This window comes from Penicillium citrinum (genome assembly GCF_028827155.1).
Source record: "Penicillium citrinum strain IBT 23319 chromosome Unknown utg000007l:1.0-2040159.0:1.0-2041076.0, whole genome shotgun sequence".
Taxonomy (NCBI): Eukaryota; Fungi; Ascomycota; class Eurotiomycetes; order Eurotiales; family Aspergillaceae; genus Penicillium; species Penicillium citrinum.
Genome location: NW_026622692.1, coordinates 688,909 through 712,742, shown reverse-complemented (window position 1 = coordinate 712,742; position 23,834 = coordinate 688,909). Strand labels below are relative to the sequence as shown.

At 48.8% G+C, this 23,834-nt stretch overlaps 7 protein-coding genes across 7 annotated transcripts; 2 read left to right on the top strand and 5 right to left on the bottom strand.

Moving 5' to 3' along the window:
* Nucleotides 1–75: 75 nt before the first annotated feature.
* On the bottom strand, nt 76–2,724 carry N7469_007932 (DUF2013 domain-containing protein; the record flags this gene model as incomplete). Its single annotated transcript, XM_056646850.1, has 6 exons — nt 76–1,580; nt 1,636–1,795; nt 1,845–1,945; nt 2,022–2,372; nt 2,464–2,556; nt 2,685–2,724. The coding sequence occupies 6 exons, from the start codon at nt 2,722–2,724 to the stop codon at nt 76–78; spliced, it is 2,250 nt and encodes a 749-aa protein (XP_056498401.1).
* A 364-nt stretch (nt 2,725–3,088) lies between these two features.
* On the bottom strand, nt 3,089–6,014 carry N7469_007931 (class I alpha-mannosidase 1A; the record flags this gene model as incomplete). The annotated part of the gene is made up of 3 exons (XM_056646849.1): nt 3,089–3,128; nt 3,193–4,830; nt 4,885–6,014. 3 exons carry the CDS (start codon nt 6,012–6,014, stop codon nt 3,089–3,091), a joined length of 2,808 nt encoding a protein of 935 aa, XP_056498400.1.
* Nucleotides 6,015–7,154: 1,140 nt separating this feature from the next.
* atgI (autophagy protein ATG9) lies at nt 7,155–9,995 on the bottom strand (the record flags this gene model as incomplete). Its single annotated transcript, XM_056646848.1, has 2 exons — nt 7,155–9,258; nt 9,307–9,995. The coding sequence occupies 2 exons, from the start codon at nt 9,993–9,995 to the stop codon at nt 7,155–7,157; spliced, it is 2,793 nt and encodes a 930-aa protein (XP_056498399.1).
* A 3,078-nt stretch (nt 9,996–13,073) lies between these two features.
* N7469_007929 (GTPase-activating protein BUD2) lies at nt 13,074–16,919 on the top strand (the record flags this gene model as incomplete). The annotated part of the gene is made up of 1 exon (XM_056646847.1): nt 13,074–16,919. One exon carries the CDS (start codon nt 13,074–13,076, stop codon nt 16,917–16,919), a length of 3,846 nt encoding a protein of 1,281 aa, XP_056498398.1.
* Nucleotides 16,920–17,940: 1,021 nt separating this feature from the next.
* On the bottom strand, nt 17,941–19,636 carry N7469_007928 (WD domain protein; the record flags this gene model as incomplete). Its single annotated transcript, XM_056646846.1, has 3 exons — nt 17,941–18,160; nt 18,229–19,033; nt 19,105–19,636. 3 exons carry the CDS (start codon nt 19,634–19,636, stop codon nt 17,941–17,943), a joined length of 1,557 nt encoding a protein of 518 aa, XP_056498397.1.
* Nucleotides 19,637–19,818: 182 nt separating this feature from the next.
* N7469_007927 (uncharacterized protein) lies at nt 19,819–21,238 on the top strand (the record flags this gene model as incomplete). The annotated part of the gene is made up of 2 exons (XM_056646845.1): nt 19,819–20,272; nt 20,310–21,238. 2 exons carry the CDS (start codon nt 19,819–19,821, stop codon nt 21,236–21,238), a joined length of 1,383 nt encoding a protein of 460 aa, XP_056498396.1.
* A 410-nt stretch (nt 21,239–21,648) lies between these two features.
* On the bottom strand, nt 21,649–23,097 carry scw4 (putative cell wall glucanase (Scw4); the record flags this gene model as incomplete). The annotated part of the gene is made up of 3 exons (XM_056646844.1): nt 21,649–22,776; nt 22,840–22,979; nt 23,031–23,097. The coding sequence occupies 3 exons, from the start codon at nt 23,095–23,097 to the stop codon at nt 21,649–21,651; spliced, it is 1,335 nt and encodes a 444-aa protein (XP_056498395.1).
* Between the last annotated feature and the right edge of the window lie 737 nt (nt 23,098–23,834).

Sequence of the window (23,834 nt, the reverse complement as noted above, 5' to 3'; positions counted from 1 at the left end):
ATGCACATGGATATAAGCTTATGCACAATACAATCCAAATCCATATTTGCAATGTCTACAATCCAATGAATACCGCTACTGTAACGATACATTCTGCACAGCCTCCTCTACACTAACAGGTGCAGCAGAATCACCTTTCGAATCGGACTTTGCGTCTGCCTCAGCCGGTGAGACGAGCAGCGTTGGAGAGGTTGGCGAGGTCGGTGAAAATGGGTCCGAGTAAGCTAGTTCTTCCGGTTGGTGTGTATGTGTATGTGTTTGTTCGTCAGGGATAGAGCTCATGGCAACAGCTTCAGCCTCGCTTTCTTTCGACTGGCTGTCGTTACTTGTCCCGCTTTCGATTGAATCGGTTTGTGTGTGCTGCTTGCTTCGACCTGATCGTCTGGTTTTAGGAGGTAGAGGCTTCAGACCATGTTTTCCCACTCCCGTTGGTGGGGGCGTGGGACGGTGGTGGCTGGATGATGGGGTTGTTTGGGCTGAGCGACGTGGTGGGGGGACGGCTGGAGGTGGATTCGATGCAGAGCGACGGCCATGTGTCGGGATAGGAGGGGCTAGAGAGCTGGAGGCGGAATTGCGTCTGCTACTTACGCCTGTAGCAAGAGGAGATGGGGTCGTAGGGATGGGTGTAGTTGGGGCTGTATGTGTGGATGTAGGACTGATTTCCACGCCTTCGGGAATCGTGTTGTAATCGCTGCTTGCACCTGGTGAGTGCTGATCATCTTCTTCCATTGCGAGACGGCGTCCACGCCAACGTCTGGTTTTAGGTGGCTCGGGCTTGACTTTCGGTGGCCGCAATGTTGGTGCTTCTGCAACGAGATCGTTGGCTGTACGACTATCGTTCCGGCTCGGAGTAATAATGCCCGGTTTCTCGTGTTGAGAAGCGACAGCTTGAACACTCAATTCAGATGAAGTTGCAGGTTCTAGATGCATACCGAGGCGTTGAGCGGTGCTGAATCTTCGTCCAGAGTCTGGTGCTTCAGATGAGGCTCGTGAATCCATTGAGTCCATCCGGGTTGGTGATGGTGTATCCGGGGAGCTCGCAATAGTACTGCTGTGTGAGATTGTGCGAGTGACATCAATTGGCTCCATATCAATGGGAGATTCTTGCTGAATAGATTCATCAAGAACAGTCTCAATGGTAGCGGTGACCAGCGTGGTAGGTGTCTCATGAGTCTGGCTAGAACCAGGCTGTTTTACATCTCGTAGCCATGGCACAGTTGCGCATCTACTGACAAGTCGTCGCGTAGTCTCGTCAACCTCATCGAAATGAAGGATCTTTTCCTGCTCAGTTTCATCTCCGTAAGAGACCTGCCCACGAACGAGAACGCTCAACGTTCTTCTGAGTTCATCTCGCTTGTAATGTGGCGGACTCTGAAGTTGTGTATGTGCTAGAAGTGGATATAAGACGCGTAGATATGTATGCCGCAAAGCGGATGCCTCCTCTGGCAGATCGAGGAGATTTCGAATCAAAATGTCGACCAATACATGGAGGTCATTAGTGAAGAAGTATTCATAGGTGCTGGGTGTTGTAAATATCAGGTACAGCAACTTGAGTGTAAGTAGCTGCAACGATGTTTCCGCTGTGTGAGATTGTGTTAGCGGGGGGAATCCTCGCCGAGGAAACTATTTTCATACCTTCGCGGTTGATAAGAAGGATGATATTCTCGCCGAATGTCTTGTAGAGACTTCCATGAACCGACAAGATCTTGATTACCTTGTTGGTCAAGTGACCCGATGAAGACGCTTCATCCACTGGATCATGCGCCGATATCATGAATTGCTCATTGAGGACCAGCTGTTTACATTAGCATGGGCAAGCTTCGAAGCAGCTTGATAGTACTAACCAGTACACGAATAACCGGGTAATGGTACGGGTCTGTAACGTCGAAGGAGAGATCTTCGATGATATCAAAAAGGCAGCGAATAAAATCATCGTCCACGAGCACTATTCAATCCCACGTCAGCCCGAAACAAAACAGAAAGAACAAAAAAAAACTTGCGATCTAGCAGCCAAACCTTACCTAGGTCCTCAATTTTTATCCGCTGAATTCTTGACATTTCATATAATAAATCCATGCACAATCGGTGGAGACCTGCCCCGCCGTCCATCTCATCCTTCCTCAATGCCTGGATAAGCTCCAGCAGCCGCGCAAATGCGCCCTCCTCATTCATCATTTGTAGCGGGATCTCATTCTGTCGACCATCGAAAAGAAGGAACGCTGCGATGAGGTGCAAGGTATTGGGATCATCTTCTTGCAAGAGGCCATAGATGATCTGACGGCGGACGTAATCGGCATGTGCGGCAAATATACCAGACGTGAAGAGTTTATAAGAGCATCGCGAGACATCGTAGTCAGTAGAGAGGTATTCATCTATGACAGGAACTATTAGCAGCAATTCGACACTGGCTCGACACCGCTCCAAAAGCAGGACGAGAAATGAGGGTCAGAGGCAATGTGTCACCTTTGTACTGGGTCGTGAGACTCAGATAAGCGCGTAGAGCATCGTCAATAAGGTCTTCAGTTTCGCAAGGCTTGGAGACAATTACTTCGAGTTCTGATGGGGGAGTCAGTCAGTATCAAACGTTAATTGTCAATGGCCGGATCGCAGTGACGATCGTTCGAGGCGGAATTCCACCCCTCGAGCAAAAGACAGTTTCATACGCTCAAATAAGAGATACTCACCATTCCAGAACTTTTCGGGCTCCGAGATCTCGGGGTCCATTTCCCACCGAGCTCGATCTACGTCTGCGGGGCGGTGTCAGAACACTCATCCCGTCTTTGTATGTTGGAAGAGGAGGTTGGAGAATGCGGAATGTGTTTGGAGGCGGGGGGAATTCCAGTTCCACTGCGGGTACTCTTTGGCTCGGCGTTTGTGAGTGATTCATACTTCATTTTGATTGTCAGTAATTACTTAAATAAACTCGAAGTAGGTTACTTCTTGAAGATTGTATTATACTAATTTTACTGATTAAGTGCATGGTATGAAGAGCATCGAAGAGTATATGCATTTCGCTGGTATCACTATGCACTATCGCATTTTTGAAAAAACAAAAAAAAACAAAAAAGAAAGGTGAACGAAAAGGTCATTATGAGATCGGGCGCAAGAAGGGATGTGCCTCGGTGTTACTAAAACAAAATAGTTAGCTTCGATGTCTATATCTCTTTGGGGAAGGGAAGGGGAAGCACTCACAGGACATATTTATCAAGGTCGACCACAGTAGGGTCGGCAAAAAGGAGATAAAAGTACTTCAGCGTCTCGGCCAGCCAAAACGACTCCATCGAGTTCTTGTGTAGAGGCTTGGGCGACGTGACGTCGTTGATAGCAGCATTACCAAAATCGGTATGGGTGTACTTCACGATGGACTGGAACATCTTCCAGCCCTTCTGGCGCCAATACTTGTCGCCAGTCAATCGATACATGATGAAAACAGACTCAATTGCCTCAGGTCGCAGGTAATAACCTGGAGCACCGATACTGACCATGCCAGGAGGGAAACGATCGTAAAGATTAGTTCGTGTTGGAGAACCCTGCTTGGCAACGTTTGGATTGGTGCCTGTGTTATCCCGGTTGGTGAGTCCCTCAGTGTCGCTTGCTTGGCGTGTGGGTGTAGGCTTGGCTATGGGGAAAGCAGTGGGTGTTGCAACGACGTCCCTTTCAAGTGGAGACAAATCACGCTTCCATGAGAGACCATCGTCATGAGGATTGAGAGATCCTGGCATGGGAAGAGGCACGGCGATGTCTCCTCCAGCGGGAGTCGTAGGACGAGTTTGTTGGTTCAGTTTCACGCGTTCTCCGTATGTGCTCTCGCCATTTCGGAACTGAGCTGCGGCCTCTGAGTCTCGGTAGTCAGTGTGATCAGCCAGGGAAGAGGAGTCATAATGGGCTTCATCCCAGTCACAGGGCGTCTCTCCACCGCAAGGTTTCATCTTGAAATTCTCAGGCATGAGTCCGGACTGGGTCGCTTCGTATGCCCATACACAGCCATCGGTCAGCTTATATGCGAGATCCATGTCGCCATCGAGATCGAAGATCTTAGCTCCGACTGCGACCATGCCGCCGATGAAACACGTGAGATGGGCTCCCTCATATACAAGATCTTTGGACGTTGGGCCTTGTTTATCGACCAGGTTCAGTGGTCCGGTAGACGCGGCGAAACGAACGTCACGAGCCCCCTTTGTCATTGGCCGGAAAATGAGGTTCTTGCGGACGGCATCCATTGCCTTTTTATACATGTCTTTATACTGCGTATTCAGGCCCCCAAGCAAAAGGAACTCTTTGGGAAGGTATTCATAGGTCGAGTCGGCCATGGCACCCATAGTGTACTTATTATCACGAGAGAATGGGGGCATCTGCAAGCCCATATTGCACTTGTCTTTATCGTCACTTTCGGACGTAGCCTCGGAGCTACTGGAGCTTGTATCACTTGCCGACCCGCTGGTACCGTGATTATAGGTAGCAGGCTCTGCATACGACAAGTCGATCTCGGTCTCACGCTTCGATTCCGACTGTAAGCTCTCCTCCAAATACTCGAGGTCACTTGTACCATTCATCGAGCGTTTCATACGCGGAGATCCCTTTGTCGGATTGCCAAGGCCAGTGGTGCTAGTACTTGTGGCACAACCTCTGGCATTAACTCGCATAGGCCAGAGGCCAGGGATGTTGGTAGAGTCTTGCATGGCTTCTAGCTCATTGGTGATACGAGCAATCGCGTCATAATACTTGTTCTGCTTGGTCAATTGCGCCAGACGGGTGAATTCCATGGAAAGAGAACCAATTTCTGCCAGTCCAGATGTTGCCGAAGCTGCGTGGCCACGAAGTTTCTCGTTCCTATCGAGAAAAATTAGTTCAGCATAACAAAGGGTCGGAGGTGATATCACTTACGCGCCCCAGCGGTAATATAATTCAGGCATACGGTTTGGTGTATCGAAGATATCCATCAGAATCTCCGCCAATTCCTCGGCCTTGTCCAGCAAGACCGAGTAGCGTTGACCAGAGATATCATACGCACCCAGTAGGCCGCCCAAGTAGCGAATCACCGTTTCAAAAACAGGAATATCATTTCGATAGGACGAAGTCGTGAAGTCAATTTTCTTAATCTCATCCACCGCCTCTGAAAAGTCATCCTTTAGATCCATAATCCACAGTGAGTCAAGCGCGTCTACCAAAGTTGCGCCCCAGCCCATAAATGGATTATGTTTCTGACCAGAGAGCGGCTTGAGTTCATCAGCACCCATGGCGTTCTTTTTGTAGCCCTGCCAAGCGTGCACAAATTCGGCCTTGACTGCGCTCAATTGCTGAAGTCGCTCTTGTTTATCGGCCGAAGACTCATCCTTGAAACGAGCTTGAAGCTTCGGAATAGACTCTGCCGGGCCCTTGGGTAGCTTGATCAGACCGGCCGCAGGGACAGGGTACTTCTCAGGGAACTTCTTCCAGTGTGGCGTCGTGTTTTCGGCAGTGACGCCGGAGAGTGTTGATTGATAGCGTGCATCATCCTCCGCGGCTTCATCTGATTCCTCAATCTTCGGGGGAGGAACATTGACGTGTTGCTTTTCATTGCTATTCGTTGGAGGGGTTTGCTTGCCGTAATTTGCGCCTGGTTTTGAGTTATAGTTATAGCTACCAGAGTAGTCGTTATCCGTAGAAGACTTCAAGGGCTCTTTATTCTTGATGGGATCTTCTATGGGTTTGTCTTTGGTTTCCTCATTCGCAGGTTTTCCGGGGACAATGGGTTGCTTCGGGATTTGGGGTTCTTCGGTGGATGATGTCGATCCGGGGGAGCTATCGTGGGGCACGAACGGGGTGTATTTCGAGGAATCCTCGGCGGGAGCCTTTGATGGCGGCGTCGACTCGTCTAGCTTGCCATTGGGATAGGCGGCTGGAGGGGGTTTAACCTCTGGGGATTCGAGGATAACCGAGTCTGTCCAATCGCGCGACCGAGTGAAATGAACCAAGGCGAGAAGAAAGACCGCGGCAAATACGATTTGCACTCGATAGCGGCGAGCGCGAAGCATGGTGAACCGGCACCCTCTCGCGCAGAGGGAAAGGAATGTTAAAAAGCCGGTGAAGGGGGAAAGAAAAAGATTGTCAAACACGATAACAGAAGATTAGGGAGGAGGAGGAGGAGGAGGAGAGAGAGGAGTCCATCAATAGAAAGGCAGTACAATGTCACGAGACCCAAAGAAGAGAAGGAAGAGTCTCCACATGTGATGGATCAGTCTCGGTCTTCTTTTTGATTTTGGATTCTCTGACAGATTATTTCCACCGTATGTACAATGTTTGATCTCCCTAATTCTTTTATTACCGATACACACCACTGACCATCAGCTGTGCGCGCCCATTTACACCGAGACCACCCCTAATGCCCTCGCATGCTGGCCAAGAGCCGATGTCTCCACCCATTTAGTTCCAGGGGCTTCGGATAGCGAGAGAAAGAGGAGATAGAGAAAGAAAGCGAATTCAGGTTGTGAACAAAGCATCTGGCCAGGAGTGGACGGCAATTTTGAGCCTATCATGACTGCGCCACGCCAGTCTTCCCACTGACTTTTCTATAGGCCGTACAGGCTTTCAATCGCATCTCCAAACGAAGTGAATAAAAGAGCGGACCCTGGGTGGATCAGCAAGGGTCCAGCCGAACAGCCTATCATCATCGTGAGAAACAGCCCCAGGGTCTCAGCCGGCGTTGGTCGGAACATTAACCTGTGTCTAGTGTTTGGTCTAGTATTAGGACAGCCCTAGAATACATCCTGTGTACGGAGCCACTAATTATCAGTAACTAATGCATTTCACGCATGAGAGAGCAGCAGTAGTAGTACATAGGAAGTAGGTTTAGTCGGAATAAATACATGTAGTACTAGTTTGTACTAGTTAACCTTAGTATTGGAATTAACTGGCTAGTTTGTATAGTATCAAATATGGCCGTGGCTGAGATGAACTCGTCACACCAATCGTGCCAAGGGTATCCAAATATATAAGCACTAAATTTTAAAGACAAGCAATTCGGAAAATTCGAATCTAAAATTGACATAATCAAAGTGACTCATGAATCATCTAGCGCTACAAATCAACAGCAAATCCAAAACTCCAATGATGACAGCGTAAAATCAAACAGGCTCTTATGATAAGTAGTGGTCCAGACTAACTAGAACGTGTTACTAAATACCTACTGTTGTCCGACGACCTTCGGTGTTGGCCTTTTGGAATTGTTGGATTAATCCTAGCACTCCTGCCCCGCCAGCAAGATCGTCCACATTCTCCTCGTCATCTTCTTCATCGGCCTCTTCTTCCTTTCCAAGAGGATTCATGCGCCAAGAATCTCCGAGGCTACTTTCGCCCGTGCCAACGCCACCACTAGACACACCCGCTGCCGCAAGTGGACGGGTGCCGGAGTCACGAGTGTCCTTAGGCATGTGCTCTTCCTCTTCATCGTGGATGGGATCGTTGACAGGGTGCTGCGATCGAGCCAGCCGAGAACGCGCGTGCGGATGAGTCCTTAAGCTTGCACGGAACCCAGATGTTGATGGTTGATGATGTGGATCGAGTAAGATAGACGGAGCCGGCGAGCGTTGATCACCTACTGGCATTGGGCGGAACCTTGAGGCACCAATGATCGACTGTGGACCAAAGGGGCCCCCTGCTGGGCCGGGCCTTTGGGGTTGATCGAATCGCTCTGCGCCTAGTCCAAGCTCAGCGGCAGAGGGAGGTCCCAATGTGGGGAGATTCGGGGGTGGATGGAATGGACGCCGTCCAGCAGGTGGAGCATTGTTACCATAATGGTCTAAGAATCCACAGTATGAGGCAAGCATTTTGCCATCCTTAGTAGCAAAGTAATCGGCCCGTGGATCTTGTCTCCCAGGTCCTCGACGACTTTGAGACATGACGTTGGCGCCTTTCTTGAAGTCAAAGACAGCAAATGAGCAGACATAACCCATTCCGTCAACATGGATTGTGAACTCCCGGAAAAAGTCAATCAGTTGATCGCTACATTTGGGCAGACTGAACCATAAGACGAAGGGCGTAAATATCATGCTCAGGATCTCCTCCAAGAAGATCACAATCTTCATTTGATAGAGAATTGCAAATTCCTTGCGCACATCGTCGCTGTGCAATCGGCCTTTCCAAGTCGAGGGGAAATAGTGGGTAAAATCGATCAGCTCGAGTAAGGCATATTCGGGATCAAAAACATCTGTTTCCTCTGGCGCTAGTCCTCGAGCAAAAGCCCAAACTGTACCAAATACACCTAGGTAAAAGAGTACTGTTCGATCAGGACTGATTTCGAACCCAAGGAAGAGTTCCGGGTCCACCACAGAGGCTAAAGCAAGCACCGATGCCAATGCACCAGAAATGAACGCAATGAAGCGAGCAACCTGGACCGTTTTGTCTTTGGGGAATTGGTCAATATAGCGACTGGCAAATGGATAGGACATATTGGTCCGGCGCTCAAAGATATGCCAGAGCTCATTAAATTCGCGAAATTTCCACTCCGCCAGCGGAGTGTATTGTCGAGATCCGATTTGTGCTGGGCTCTTCTTGAACTCATTGAAATAACGGAAGAAGTAATGCATCAAAAAATAGACTACAATGAATGGGGCGACGATGATATTCATGATGCCGGCAAAGATAAAGCGCCGTCGCAGTCCATCACTTAATGCTCTTCGGTGGGTATCTTTGAGGAATAGCGTGCGTAATTGACCTTGTTCATTAAACACATAGTCCATAATGCAAAGGTTGAGGTTCCACTCTAACGTCCGCGAGAATAGTTGGCGGTTTCTCAGGAACGGAATCGGCAGCGTCAGATCTAGGATATCTTTGTTCACAAGCGCAATCATGTAATTCTCTTTGCGCATAAGACGATTGGCAATATCATGAGCATCCATTCGCTGCTTCGACTGGCTACCCAAAAACCTGCGGTGTTTGGCTGAAACCGCGGCAGCAGTAGCGGGATTAGAGTCACGTAGAACCATTAATCGACTGACCACTTCTTGCCAGGAGATCGTTTGGACTTCTGCGTCGGAAACACCAAGCAAGTACAGATAGAAGTCATGCATGTGCCAGAGTCTGCGGATGTCGAGTAGATACTGGAATAGCTTCCCGATCCAGAAAAAGCTAAACAGCCATAGTAGAAAAGTCGCAGAGCCAGACATGTTTGCTGTGCACTTGGGTACAAGGATTTCATCCAAGCTTTTGCTTCCTCTGACTTTGTGATAATTCACGCAGTTGGTGAGAAAAGTGGAAAATCCGACGACAAACGCAAATGTCCTTTGACTTGTTAGAGACGAAAGGCAAAAATGTAGTTAGAAGACATACAAGAGGTTCAGAGTACGACTCAGCAGGACAGACCAGAAACCATTACCAAGAAAGTAGGTATAGACATCTTTCAAGAAGTTGTCTAAATCCTCGACATTCGCCCAGCGCCACATTGCTTTCTTCTTGGGGTCGATATTGGCAAGACTCGGTTGTTGCACGTTGAATAACCGTCGAACTCGATCTGTTTCCCATCGCCGAGGCTGGTTTTGGCCTGGTGGAGGTTGAGGACTTGGGCTTCTCGACTGACTGGGCATGCGATGGGGCGGCGGAGGCAGGCGTGCCTTTAATACTTCGTCATCCTCCCCTTCAACCAGCAATGACTGCGGAACATCTTCATCTCGATCATCTAATTCGTATCCCTGTGGTGAGTCCTGTGTCATCCATCGCGGTTTTGACGGCTTTCGACGGCGGGACATGGATGGAGATCCATGGCGATGGTGGGCCCGCGGAATTTGATCGCCTAGTAGAGCCGCCCGCGGGCTCGACAGCTGACTATCCCCTGCATCTGCTAGAGCATCCTCTAGTTCCCTATCACTGAAAGGTTCTTGGAGGCCATCTCCACGAGCCATCCCCGCACGCTCCTCGACATCTGATGAATCAGAGTCGGCATCGTATTGTTGGATTGTCTCATAGACCGAAGGTGAGCCTGTTTGGCGGAGTGCTCGTGAGAGGATATTGGAGGACATCATGTTATATCATATCGGGGTTCATATGGCCGTTGTCGGATATCATCGCCACGAAGATAAGAATCGGCTGTCGTCAACAAGGAGATGCGGAGAACAAAGACCGGCTGCCGTTTCCTCGGAAGATGATCTTATGTCGGTGTCAGCCCAAAGCTGGATTGTCTTCGCAAAGGAGGAGGTTTATATGGAGACTTTTAGGAGAAAGAACAGGTGACAGTTCGCAGCTAGACCTGCTCGTGTGAAAGTAATCACCAGAGCTTCGTCTTGGAGATCAGCTGGGGTAATTTTATGACATAATCGGGATGATCTAGTATGCCTGATAGATCAGGCATGTAAGTAGATCAGATGATTCCAATCTACAATTCTCCGCAGAGTCCATAGATGGGATCCTTCAATCTTTGGAGCTTCTAAACATTCAGGATTTAAGACCAGGACGGTGAAGGGTCTAGTCCATTCGCTCTCCTGGTGAAGCTCGCTCTCCCTTCCACGTCAACACTGCAGATGTATCTGGGATGTTCAGTACTCTTGAAAGAAATAGGCACATGTTATAGCTATTTTCGAAGTTCAGTATACAACCAGTTGATTTCAGACTATTTCCTATTACTGTATCTATAACTAACCACGTACCTAGTAGTTAGCACATAGTTACTACTCGCTCATTAGCTAGCCATTTTCCAGAGTGTAGCTAGACATTATCCCAATATGAAAATGTACTTTTCACACCGGCTGGAGCTCAGATCCCTTTCTCCTACACCTCCTGCTCACCTCGGATCCTTCTCAAGCCTTCGGATATAACGCCACGGGAAGCCTCAGAAGGTATATTCCAGGATATTGAAGCCGCCTGACATTCTTAAAGGAATTGAAGAGCCTCTCAGGATGTCCACAGTGGATCCATTCTCGGAGAAAGCCCACGATCGTGCTTCTTTCGGTAAGAGAGTTACGGCCAAGCGGATATCAATTACCTTCAGCCCGTTGACTGGCGCCGGCGCAATCCACCCCGTCCCTGGTCTCGCAGGTAGAGATTACATCGTCTCATTAGGTGGCCTCCACTCAAAAGTTTGTATCGAATACTTGGCCCCTCAAGAGATCCCGGCCCCTCTCTCCTTCTCTTTTTTTGCCCCCCCAAGCCCCTGTCGACGCTTAAGCTGCACTGGAAAGATGCATGGTATCTGTACTTTTGAAATTAGACCGTGTGGAGAGAGCAAAGACACTCCGGAACATCCGCGACAGGGGTGAGGAAGTCATTCGTCAAACGAGAGGTGAGATTTGTGGTTGGGGGAAGACCGGCCTAGAAAGAGGCGTCTGATCGACGTCTGATCAGGTCCTTGGCTCTTGGAACCTCCGCTCATGATTCATGTAGTCTCAGAAAGGCCATTCCCTTTCAACGTTAGTAATATAAAAGTGAAAGTCTCCGAAACTCTTACCCGTCAGCCGTGACAATTACTTTTGTACACCGGTCTGTCACGAAATTCGGGGAGAATGAAATCAAAAACTTGGCTGCGTGGTGGGAATGGTGGTGCAGCAATAGGGTTGTCAATGTATATACATAAGAAGCTCAAGATTAGTTCGCAGGGTCGAATCACACCAAGACATAGTCCCGAGGGAATGGATATAGGGATTTTTTTTGCATTGCAATTGGCTTGTCCTAGATTTTAGGACCAATATTTCTAAACTCGTAAAGGCGCGGAGAAAGAAGAAAAAAGAAAGCAAGTAAAGAAGATTGGAGAGGAGATGAGGTTAGCGGGCTTCCGTGCAGCACGGAAAGCAGCAGTTTATACAGGGGGATAAGTCTACAACCCAGTGCTATATTAAGCGTTGGTAGATCCCGTAAGTACTCCTGATGTACCGTAATAAGGGAATAAGAGACTGACAAGTCTTGTCTCTCTCTGGTTTGCCCCCCCAAAAGTCAATCATCTTGAACTAAACCTGGATGTGGTCATGATGGCCGTGGGCAACGCCATTGATTATGGTGACTTGGCGGTCAATGGGTGTCAGCTCTCCATTTAGTAGAAGTAGAGGTATTAAAAAAGTAAAAGATGATGAATTGATGACAATTTAAAATCGGAGAATTCTTTAGGAATGGTGTATACCAACTAGTCTTTCTCAGAGTAGATTGAGTAAATTGGAAGAGATAAAAAGAGAGGAAGATAATAAGAGAGAAGAAGAAACGACGAGTTCCCGCCTATCCACTTCCTCCCCCCCCTCCGGCTGCTCTTCTCTCCCCCTCTTCAACTTCGACTCTTCATCCCCCTTGGACTTTCTGCCCTACATCGCATACTTTTCGGCTCGGCGCATCTCTTTTACGACGCCCATCGATCCGGGCCGTCTTTTCTGGGGTGATCCGCGTATCCTGTCGGGCACTCGCACACAAATAACCCCTCCCTTCTTGATCCGATCTCCACCCATCCCCCTCTCTCCTCCACCCACCACGTCCTCCCATCACCAACCGCCCTGTTCGACCACCTAACGATTTGAATACCGACGGATGAGGGTGAGTGTGTGTGTATGAATGTGCGCGCGCTCATTGCCTTCTCTCTTCACAATCTCCCCCAGTCCCTATTCCATCCTTGTCCGCCTATCTCCTCCCCCTCCTTCCCTTCCTCCCACAGCTAAATAATAATGATCTCACGTCCTCCCATTCCATCATCTTGCCGGTCTTCCTCGGGTTACAACTGATCTTTTGATTGCGATGTTATCTTCATTTTTTATTTACCGGGAGAATTACAAGCTCATTTCTTCTGTTAGTGTTCGCATCTCCAGGACAAACGACGGTGACCCGCACCTCCTTTGTCTCCGTTTCGTCGCTCCCGCCCGCTCGACCGAATGTACCAATACGAACCCCTTCTGTCGCCTGGACTCCATGTTTTCTTCTAGCAATTTTCTCGACAAAAGCGATTATCAATTGTTCACGCGCAGCTGAACAAACGCCCCAAAAGGGCTCGAATTCATATATATCAGCATATATACTCACGTCGACTGTTTTGCGGTTGCCCTGGGCCGCGCCGAGTCACCCACCCCTCCTCGTTTGCGTGGGCCTTCCTACGACGCTTTTGTCGGCTCATATTGAGCTTTTGACTAGGAAGGATGGATTCCGATAACCCGAATGGATACAATCCTGGGAAACGGAGCTCGATGCACCAGGCCTTGTATAGCCGCCCTGTCGAGCGCCGGCCGAGCAAGAAATCATCATCTCGAGATCGCCACGGTATGGTCTACCCAGACAGCTTTCGAGAAGCAAGCATTCGAACCGTAACCCCGGAGTCTCATTCCCCTTTATCCGAACCAGAGCACCTCACCAGCAGTGCGCCATCCCCACGAACCACCATGCGATCGCGCACTGTCGAGCGACGCGAGGAAGACACGTCGATTGAAACAAGAAACCAGCGCACACGATCTCGAACTGCCACCTTGGATGAACAACGAAGCGATCTGACATCCAATACTTTCAAGTCCCGAGCGCGGATCGGATCAGTAAACGCAGCTAACTCGTCCCAACCTAAACCTGTCATCGCCGAAGTGAAGGGCACCGAGGAATCATCCAGTATAGGCTTCCCTTCAATCCATTCACCAAATTATTCTGTATCATCAGCCTCATGTCAGCGGCTAAGCAACTCCCCAGGACAAGCTACCTCGTTAGGCCACACCCAAGCCGCATTCGCATCTCCCCTTTCGAACACCGACGCTGCCAAGATCTTACAACTAATGAAGACTACATGTGGGCGCATGCATGGAATTTTGTCGTTTCGAACAACGTCAAATAGCACATCGCCCCCTAATTCCTGGACATCTGGGTATTGTGCCATCAATGTTGCCACAGGCAGTCTAATATACCAGGCAAAGGGGGAGCCAGTATTAGCAAAGACTCTGATACCAGATCTCCGAGGCTGTCGAGTACGCACACACTACGATTCCGAATTACAAACAACCTATCTAAATGTTCACACATTCACTTCCGGCCTGGGGATACAGCTGCGGCCCCACGTCAGCGAAACTTTCGATTCGTGGCTAGCGGCTCTGCTATGTTGGCAACCCATCCGCCCCAAGGGCGTTCAGAACAAAATGACCAAGCCCCAGGAAGTTGTAATAGGTGACCGAAGAATTACTGAGCGCCGTCGAAACTCCGAATCCGCTACGCAAAAAGACGCGGCCATCATCAAGGTCGGAAAAATGCTTCTTTGGGATAAACCCTCCGCATCTGGTGCACGACCCGTATCCGCTCGCCGTGTATCCACATACCGACAATCAAGAGCTTTGTCTTCGGCGTGGCAGAAAGTCAGCTGCACCTTGCAGGAAAATGGTGTTTTCAAACTCTATACCGAATCCGATGTCTCTCTTGTGGCGCTTGTGCAGTTATCTCAATTATCGCGTTGTTCCATTCAGCAACTAGATCCCTCGGTTCTCGACGATGAATTTTGCATCGCCATCTACCCTCAATACACAGCGCACCCCGTGGTCGATTTTGCCATGCGTCCTATCTATCTCGCCTTGGAAACTCGCGTTCTATTCGAAGTCTGGTTTGTCCTCTTACGAGCCTTCACAATCCCAGAGCTTTATGGACCCGAGGTTTCGACCATAGAGGAAGATCCAAATAAGACTCCAGAAGCCGAGAACAAGGAATCCCCTACGAAGGATCTGTTCAGAATCGAGAGAATCCTCAATTTAAGGATCACCGAGGCCAAGCTTTTTAATGCCAAGGAAGAGGATACCCCCAGAAGTCGAAAACAGTCTAGGTCCCACGGCTATTCCGCTGCCCCTTCTCCCCCAAAGCCCAGCGACTACTACACCGAAGTTCTTCTAGATGGGGAAATTCGTGCGAAGACTGCTGTCAAATACCGTACCAGCAATCCCTTTTGGCGGGAAGACTTTACGTTCAACGACCTACCTCCGGTGCTCTCTCAAGCCTCTATATTGATCAAAACAATGAATCCAACACAGAGAGATTGGACTCTCGTCGCACAAGGATCATATTCATCCACCCAAGAAGTCAATGCTGTCAACATGCTCGATGACATTCAAATCGCTACCAAAGATGCCATCTTTGGCAGGGTTGATCTACGACTCGATGAGCTGGAACCGGGAGTTGATACTGAAAAGTGGTGGCCGATCTTAGACGATCAAGATCAAGCTGTTGGAGAGATATTCATGAAAGCCCGAATGGAAGAGACTGTTGTGTTGATGTTCGCCGAATATGCACCAATGCAAGAACTGCTTCATTCTTTTACCAACGGCCTCACCATCCACATGGCCCAGCTGATGTCATCCGAATTGACACAGCTGTCAGAAATGCTTTTGAACATCTACCAGGTCTCTGGCAAGACAGTCGACTGGATTTCAGCCTTAGTCGAGGACGAAATCGATGGCGTTCATAAGGAATCCACGGCAAATCGACTACGTTACACAACAAGGATACACTCTAATGATACGCGAGAGCCGAGTCACGATCGTGAAATCCTTGTTAGAGACATGGGAAGAACGGCAACGGTGGAAGCCAATCTTCTTTTCCGCGGCAACTCACTTCTAACAAAAGCACTGGATCTTCACATGCGTCGACTCGGAAAGGAATACTTGGAAGTCACAATTGGAGAGCGATTGCGCGAAATAGACGAGAGCGATCCCGAGTGTGAGGTTGACCCGTCGCGTGTGCCCCGTACGGAAGATCTCGATCGCAATTGGCGAGCCTTGATCTCTCTTACTACCGGTGTTTGGAAGTCCATTGCCAATTCCTACAATAACTGTCCCCCCGAGCTCAGACGCATCTTCCGGCACGTAAGAGCGTGTGCAGAGGATCGTTATGGTGACTTTCTCCGCACAGTGACCTACAGCAGTGTTTCTGGGTTTCTCTTTCTGCGGTTCTTTTGCCCGGCCATTTTGAATCCTAAGCTGTTTGGGCTTTTGAAAGGTATGCGACCATTCTTCCTACTACCGATATCATACGATCTCTTTGAGATATCAACCACTAACATTCTACAAGATCATCCACGTCCTCGTGCTCAGCGCACTTTGACTCTCATTGCAAAGGCACTTCAAGGTCTCGCGAACATGACAACATTTGGCAACAAAGAACCATGGATGGAGCCCATGAACAAATTCTTGGTGGGCAACCGATCCGACTTCAAGCAATTCGTCGATGATATCTGCAGCATCTCCGCAGACCAGCCGGCTCCTCTCCCGACACCCTCGTACACCACGCCTATACAGATCTTGGGACGCCTGCCATGTACCTCCCGCGAAGGTTTCCCAAGTCTTCCATTCTTGATCGACCACGCTCGATGCTATGCCAATTTGATCCGTGTCTGGCTAGAAGTTGTTCCAGAGCGAATTTCTGAATTGGAGGAAATGGATGTCAACCTAGCGAAGTTCCATCAACTCGCACACCGTCTACAAGAGCGTACTAGGGAGTGTCTACATGGAGCAGAGCAAGCAGAACGTCCGAACGGGACTCTCGAGATCAAGTGGGAAGAACTTGTGGATTCAATGGAACGCGCTGTGACCTTCTATGATGAAACCTCTAGCAAACCCGCGACTCCAGCCCCAGAAGCTAAGGCTGGCACAATTTCCTTCCCGCCGGACAAGCGTGGATCAATTGGCTTCTTCGCGCCACGCCCTGCCATGCCTCGTCGGTCAACGGACTACGGACCCGACGAAGATGACACGCCGCCAAGTTCTTCATCAGCGACCTGGGACCAGACTCGCATGCCATTCTCCATCCCGCGGTGGTCAGATACTCGCGATAGCACAGGCAGCTCCAAGAACTCCTCAACCTATTCACTGGAATATTCTGAAACTTCCAAGGCTCGCCGGTCAAGTGTCACCAAGGATACCTCCAGCAAATATCGCTTTTTCGACTTTGTCCCAGCTCCTTCCCGACGTAAAGCGAAAGATCGCGATCAATCCCACCATTCCCATGAAGACCTTCGAAATGAGTTCTGATTGCTGACAACCAATGGTTTTATGTCATCCCTTTGCCTCTCTCTCTCTCTCTCTCTCTCTCTCTCTCTCTCTCTCTCTCTCTCTCTCTCTCCTCTTTCTCCTCTTTCTCTCCGTATATGTGCTCATGAAATTCACGCTGCTCCCTTTCTATTCTTCTCATTTCCTCCTCTTCACTTCGTTGTCTCGCTTTCCTCCTTCAGCTTCTTCAGTCCTTCTCGATTTTCATGGCAGCATACATCACGGTGTTGATACCCTTCCTCTCTATTTTCTTGTTTCAGGTTTCACAGCCATCCTCTCTCATAAATTCCTCGCCTTTGGCCCGTCTCTTGGAAAAACGCGTACAAGAGCCGCGACACAAAAAGAAGACAAAATTCTTCTCTATACGGATAGGGTTGCCCTGGCTTTTGAAATGGGGCACGACCATTTGTGCTTTGTTCTGAGGTTATTCTCAACATGCTTTCGCGGCTTTCCTTGGAGTGGATAGCGAACCTGTATATACAACATGATACTCTACAACTAGACGGAATGGACTTTTTGTTCTCGTTCAAGTTACCACGATGCTTCTTGCAATGCTTAGTGGTTACTACTACTACTTAGTAAAAATACTACTAGGTAGTAATATTTTCTAGACTCGAAGATCACTCTAAATCGGGAGCATCTTGCTACTATCAATAGGTATTGATGTGTACACATCTGGTTCAATGTAAACACTGCACCGTTTCAGACAGGTAGAAGCTCAACTCGAGTGACTGGGCTACCATCTGAGCAGTAGGCATCATTACAGCTGAACTTGAAGTTCGATACTACTACATTGAGACAAGAAATAGGGAAATGCATACGATTAATCCTATATGTACAAGTTGAAATTCTAACACGATAGCGAATCCTCCAAGGAACCCCAGGCTCCTACATAACAGTCGAGGCCAGCTTGTGTAATACCATTCACATAAAAGTCAACCATACCAAAAAATAATGTTCACTCGACGTCCCATAAATCGAAGACAAGGTGAAATGGTGCAACCTACATCCAGAGGCATAGCTTACCACTAGCAGTACCACCGGCAACCCAGTTCTTACTGCGATGGAAGACAGCCACGGCAGGGACAGCAGTGATACCTTCACCTCCCAGCTGGGCCAACTGATCACCATTGCCGCTGTAGACATCGACGAAGCGGTTCATGTTACCAATACAGAATCTCTGTATGTGCGACTGGGGGTTCAGCTGCCACTGAGGTCGAAGGCTAGATTACCGCAACGTTAGTATCTTGTCGTCAGGATAGAGATATACGACCATAAATCAAAAACTTACATAGTGACCCATCGACCGGTCTGACAATTGTGTCTCACAACCGTGTCAGGCTTGAACTCGTCATCAGGTACATTGTGGCCTTGCTTCCAGGATGAGAAGCCCTTAGCCCCGAGATCATAAAGTTTCAATGTATCATCGTAAGAGGACGTGGCGATTTGACCTGCGGCATTGAATGCCGCGTGGGAGACGGAGAGTCGACTCTCGTGCATTGCCACGGGGAGAGGGTTCTTGTGTGACAGCTTGCGTAGATCCCAGAGACGCATAGTCCGGTCAAGACTTGCGGTAGCAAAGTAGTGAGGCTGTGAAGGGCAAAGAGTGAAACCACCAATTTTCTTTTCTGACAATTGCCATTCGGAGACCGTTTTCTCTGAAATAGGAGCTCGCATATCATAACGGCCAAATCCACCATTTAGAGTAGTGAAGTACAATGTATTGGGGTCATCTGCGGCCATATCGACGCCAGAAAGGGCCTCGTCATCGCTGGTGGATTCAGGCGCGTATTTCTCAACAGAGGTTGTCTTTTCAAGATCCAGTTCACGAATAGAGCTGTCATAGCTTGCGGTGTATAAATGGGTTGGCTTGGAAGGGTGAACCATCATACTGCAGATGGTTCGAGTATGTGGCTTGAGAGTGGTGAGGACTGGGTCTGGATCATCATCCTCATCCTCGTCATTGACCTCTGGCTTCTCCTGTGACGCATCGAAAATACCGAGATGGCCCATTTTATCTCCAGCGAAGATTAGGGGCTTGGTCTCAGAGGGGTGAAAGGTCATTGCATAGACTCGCTCGGGTGTAATTTTGATTCCTGATGATTTGAATGTCAGCCAATGATGAACCTGCAGATAGCACACAAGAATCTCGTGAGAAGTATCGTACTTTGCGGGTCCCAAGCCTCCCAAAGAGACAGACTATTCATTTCCTCGCGAAGGGCCTTTAGATCCTTGTCGGTGGTCTCCTTGATATCATCGTCTCCAAAGGTTCGAACATAGGGCTCAGCAACGCCTTTGGTGACAACATCAACGCCAATCAGGCTATCCCCCGTGAGCTTTTGCCCGGCAATAAACATATCATTCTGCGTAAAGGAATCCGTGCGACGCATCTTCTTTGCGCGTTCTGCTTCCTTGATAGCCTGATAATCCTCCTCTGCCTTGCGTTTCGCGACTTCACTATCAGCCGTAAGCCCCCGAATTCGAGACGACTGTCGTCGAGGAAGATTCGATTCCTCCTCCTCCTTCACCCGCTTCGGTGCAGGCCTCTTCTTCTTCGGTTGACCATTGCTACCTGGTGTTTTGGGACCGGCATAGAAACCTGCTGATTGCGCCTCCAGCTTCAAATTCTTAAGCAGCGCATCACGCTCCGCGATATTCGCAAGACGCTGCTTCTCGAATTCAGACAATTCTTTCGTCATATTGAGATTGCGATGAGAATGACCCAACTGGTGCAAAAGCGACACATCGAACGGCGCGGGCAAAACGCGACGGGAACAACGCGAAGTCACGTGTGTTTAAATGGCATCTCGACCTTTTTTGTTGCGCCAACGGGGAAAATTCAAAAACATCTCAGTCTGTGCTCTTTGCTCTCGGATTCTCCATGGCGACAAATATTTCGCGCGCATTACTGCTATCAGCAACGGCGAATACCGCTACTCCTTTCCTCTACCAAACACGGACCCTTTCACCGGTATTAAGATCTTTCCAGAGACCGTGTACTCCGCGTCTTCAACGCACACTCTCCACGAGAACTTCAGATCTCGAAGTAACAGACGATGCCGATACCGATGGATCCGTTGCAGAATCAACCACAAAGTCCGCCGGTAGTCATCAATCTCGAAGAAACCATCTACGCAGGCGAGGCACTTCTGCCTCACGACATTCAAAATCGCCCGAAAAGTTCAAATCGGTGACTTCCAAGGAGAGAGCGGCATTTAATAAACTTCTATCGCAACTGAACGATGATGTCTCTGGAAATGATCCCGTCACGCAGAGTACGACGGAGCAAAGCGCAAAACAAAATGATATAGCAGAGTTGATGAAATTATTTGGGGGTATAATCCATGGCAATGCGCAGCAAAAGTCTTCTAGGCAAACCCCCCCAAAAGTCGCCAGAAGCTGCTCCAGACAATGCAATTCAACAGTCTGATGATATTAAATTCGAAAATCTGCAAGATATGGCAGTTAGTGGTTCGGAAGAAATCGAAGGCATGCCTATGGACGAAGCCACATTTTCCCGCGAAGAGCTCGGTCTTCCACCAACATCCATTGAAGCCGAACGTCCCCTTTCTATGAGAGAAGCCGTGAAACTTATTTCCGAGCGAGAGGCGTGTGTCATTGAACGTGCTCTATTCGAGGCGATTGAAGCGAACAAAGGTGATATGGCAGTTTGGGAGGTCTGCAAGACACACATCTTTTCCATGCTTCACTGTATGGAGGGTAGTGAGTTTGCAAAATCATCCATTCCCGAGAAATTTGAAGCAAATTTACTGGCTCCTGCGTCTCATAATGCGGTTACAATTCCGCCGATGATCCCAGCTGGTGTGGTTATCACAAAATTATACCCACGCGCACTCCTAATGGCTTTCCGTCTTCTCAACACGCATTTCCCCGATTCTCAACTTATTAGCCAATTCCGCGCAAGCATAAAAGCCCAAGGTCGCTCATCTGCTATTCTCGGGGCGTCGCCCGAACTTTTCCATGAAATGGTTCAGTTCTACTGGCATGGTTGCCGTGATCTCTCCGGTGTTGTATCCTTCTTGCACGATATGGACTTACATGGTGTTCACCCTTTACGAGAAACAATTACACTTTTGCGTGATATTGAGCGCCAGGGTAGAGCCCATTTGCGAGCGAGAAGTCGTTCTCCGGAAGATTCGCAGGAGAAGAATCATTTCTGGGACTTCCCTCCGAATCAGAAGGCGCTTGTCGAGCTTTCGGTGGATGGCGGTTGGCTTGAGAGATTCAAGAAGATTAAGCAAAGCAACAACCGGTCGAGGAGCCGACGAAGAGCTGCTTAATTAAAAGGATGTACATTTTGGTGCACAATAAGGTGTGCAATCTGGCTGAAAGCTGCTTCTTCTCCCGTGTTATGATTTCAATTTCTGTACGATAATAGCATCCTAGATACCACCCTACTATCTCAAGTTCGTCTCCATCGTCTAACCGACCTCGTTTGAAGGCAACATCATAAATAATGCTGATAGATTTGTGGAGCAAGACCACAGTAGCCTTACAAGAATACCTGTAAAAGTAATGTTCAAGTTTTCAAAGAAATCCAGTATGAAGCTTCAATTCAATACTATAGACAGCCACCCGGAAAACATAAAACATACAGCCGCCCTGCAAAACAGAACGAAAAGATGCAAAGATCCCCAAGCAAGAAGCAAAAATCCAAATAATTCCCCAATCCATAGAAAAGTGAAATCACCTACTTATCATAGATCCCCCAAAACCGTTCCGCATTGAAGGTATACCGATTATCATCCTTCCACATGTCATCAAATGCAGTGAAGAGAACAAGATCGTCCTTCCTATGCGCGAAACTCTGCCGTAAACTCTCAATTGCAACACGCTGGTTCTCTTGTGAGGGCACTGCAGCTCCATTCGACTCGCCCGCATGTGGCCAGCCAGATTCAGTGATGATAGTTCGCTTGCCGCCTGCCACGTTGGAGACTGAGTGTGCTTGTTCCAGGGCGTAGGGCCCGGCATTGTGAGCTTGTTGATTAGCGTCGAAGAAAGCATGACAATTTGCTGCGCAATAGTCTGATGCTTCGCAGAGTTCCGGATGTTTGAGATGCACGGAGAAAGTATCGACCGTTACGACTGGGCCTCTATATCCCTTTCCTCGGAGGATAGTACGAGCTTGGTTAACTGCGCCGGCGACTTCGCCTGGGTCTGCAGTTCCGCCGTTGACGAGCTCGTTGCCAACGGCGATGGTATGAAAGACGGACCAGTCTGTTTTACCATCTGGTGTTCGGATGGCGTCTTCGAAGGCGTCGAGGCTATGGGGAAAATCTGACAGGTCGTAAACACCTGCGAAGACCTGCATTTTGTGTTTGCGGGCTGCTGTTGCTACTGTCTTTGTTTGGTCGCAGTCTGTTCCGTAAATTCGGATATAAGAATGGTCTGATAGACGATCTAGATCCTTATTGACCTCATCTTGATTCTTGCAACTCCGGTCTGCTTTATATGGAGAGTAAGAGATTCCAAAGTCACGCTTTTTGACGGGGGAATCAGGATGGGGATGTGGATGCGGGTGATGATGCGGTTTAGTGTGAGGCACTGGTTGCGGATCAGGAGGTAAAAGCAATGGTTCTTCAGGGTGTGGCGGCGGCGGCGGTGGTGGTGGAGGTGGAGGTGCAGGTCCAGGCACAGGAGGTGCAGCAGGAGGATGAACGTGAGCATCAAGATGATCTTGAACACTCTTCTTTATTTCCGTGGCGGCAGGTAATTGTTGAGTTACTGTTTCAATGCGAGTTTCTGTCTTCGTCGAGAGAAGACGAACCGTCTCAGGTTCATGAGTTGAGACCGGAACTTGAGAGATTGTCGCAGGTGGCTATATACTGGTTAGTAATGGGTCCTTTATTCAAGTCTGGATTGGTATTTCAATATTACTGACCTTGTCTTGTATTTCAGTTGACGCAGGAAGATGATTCGTCTCTGTACGAATAGCATCTCCATCTTCGTTCACCCAAACAACCACTTCGGAGGTGGATTGGACTTGAGAGGCGCCATTGATATCAACGCACTGGTTCGGACCTTGATTCGTTCAGTCTAGTTTTATTTCATGGGTTGATGGTTTTGACTCACCTTGCAGTTCTGCTTGGATACCAGTTATAAGAAAGAACGCCAGCAGCGCCTGAGAAAGGCGCTTCATTGCTGCCGTCGAGGTCGAGATCAAACTCAACCAATTCGAGGGTTTTAGCTAGATTAGTAAATCATCACAATTGGGGACACCTCTCTGTCCGTGCCTTCACGCGAGGGAAGGTATCGGTGCAGATCAGTTGGGTTATATTCATAGATGTCCTAGAAAGGACTGGGCCTTGGCTAGGAGAATCTGGCAAACCATCATGTAAACAAGGGGTGCACCCAAGCATAGCTATTCAATGTGAGGCCACCTGGGGAATGGGACGTCGAGATTCATGGCGGTTACTCTCCCTTGTGGGGATTTACTAGGAGGTTGCCCAGAACTAGGGAGTGCCGTGGGCTTGCCTAGGAAGGGATCTTGATGTTGAGTTGTGGAGAGAATATGATCTCCAACTAAAGCAGCAGGGAATGCTCCCAGCATCAGAGTGGTTGTTTGGAATGCTGGCCCATTCCGAAGATACCTGGGAAACTAGGGCCTGATACTACGGACAGTTTTGGCTCAGAATGTTCGGAATTAGGGAGAGCAGCAACATTGTGATATGGAAAAGACTGAAGCCACATGTCTACTTCAGCCCTAGTTGGTGCAAGGCGATGTCGATGAGACTCGGTTGGTTTCAGATCCAGACCGTCGACGTGGCGAAGGTGTCAACATTCCAGTGACCTCCAATGTCATGTAGTCCTGATGGTTAGTAGCCGCCAAAGGAAACGGCTCAGATAATTTCAAATTTAGCCTTCAGCGGTCAGAAT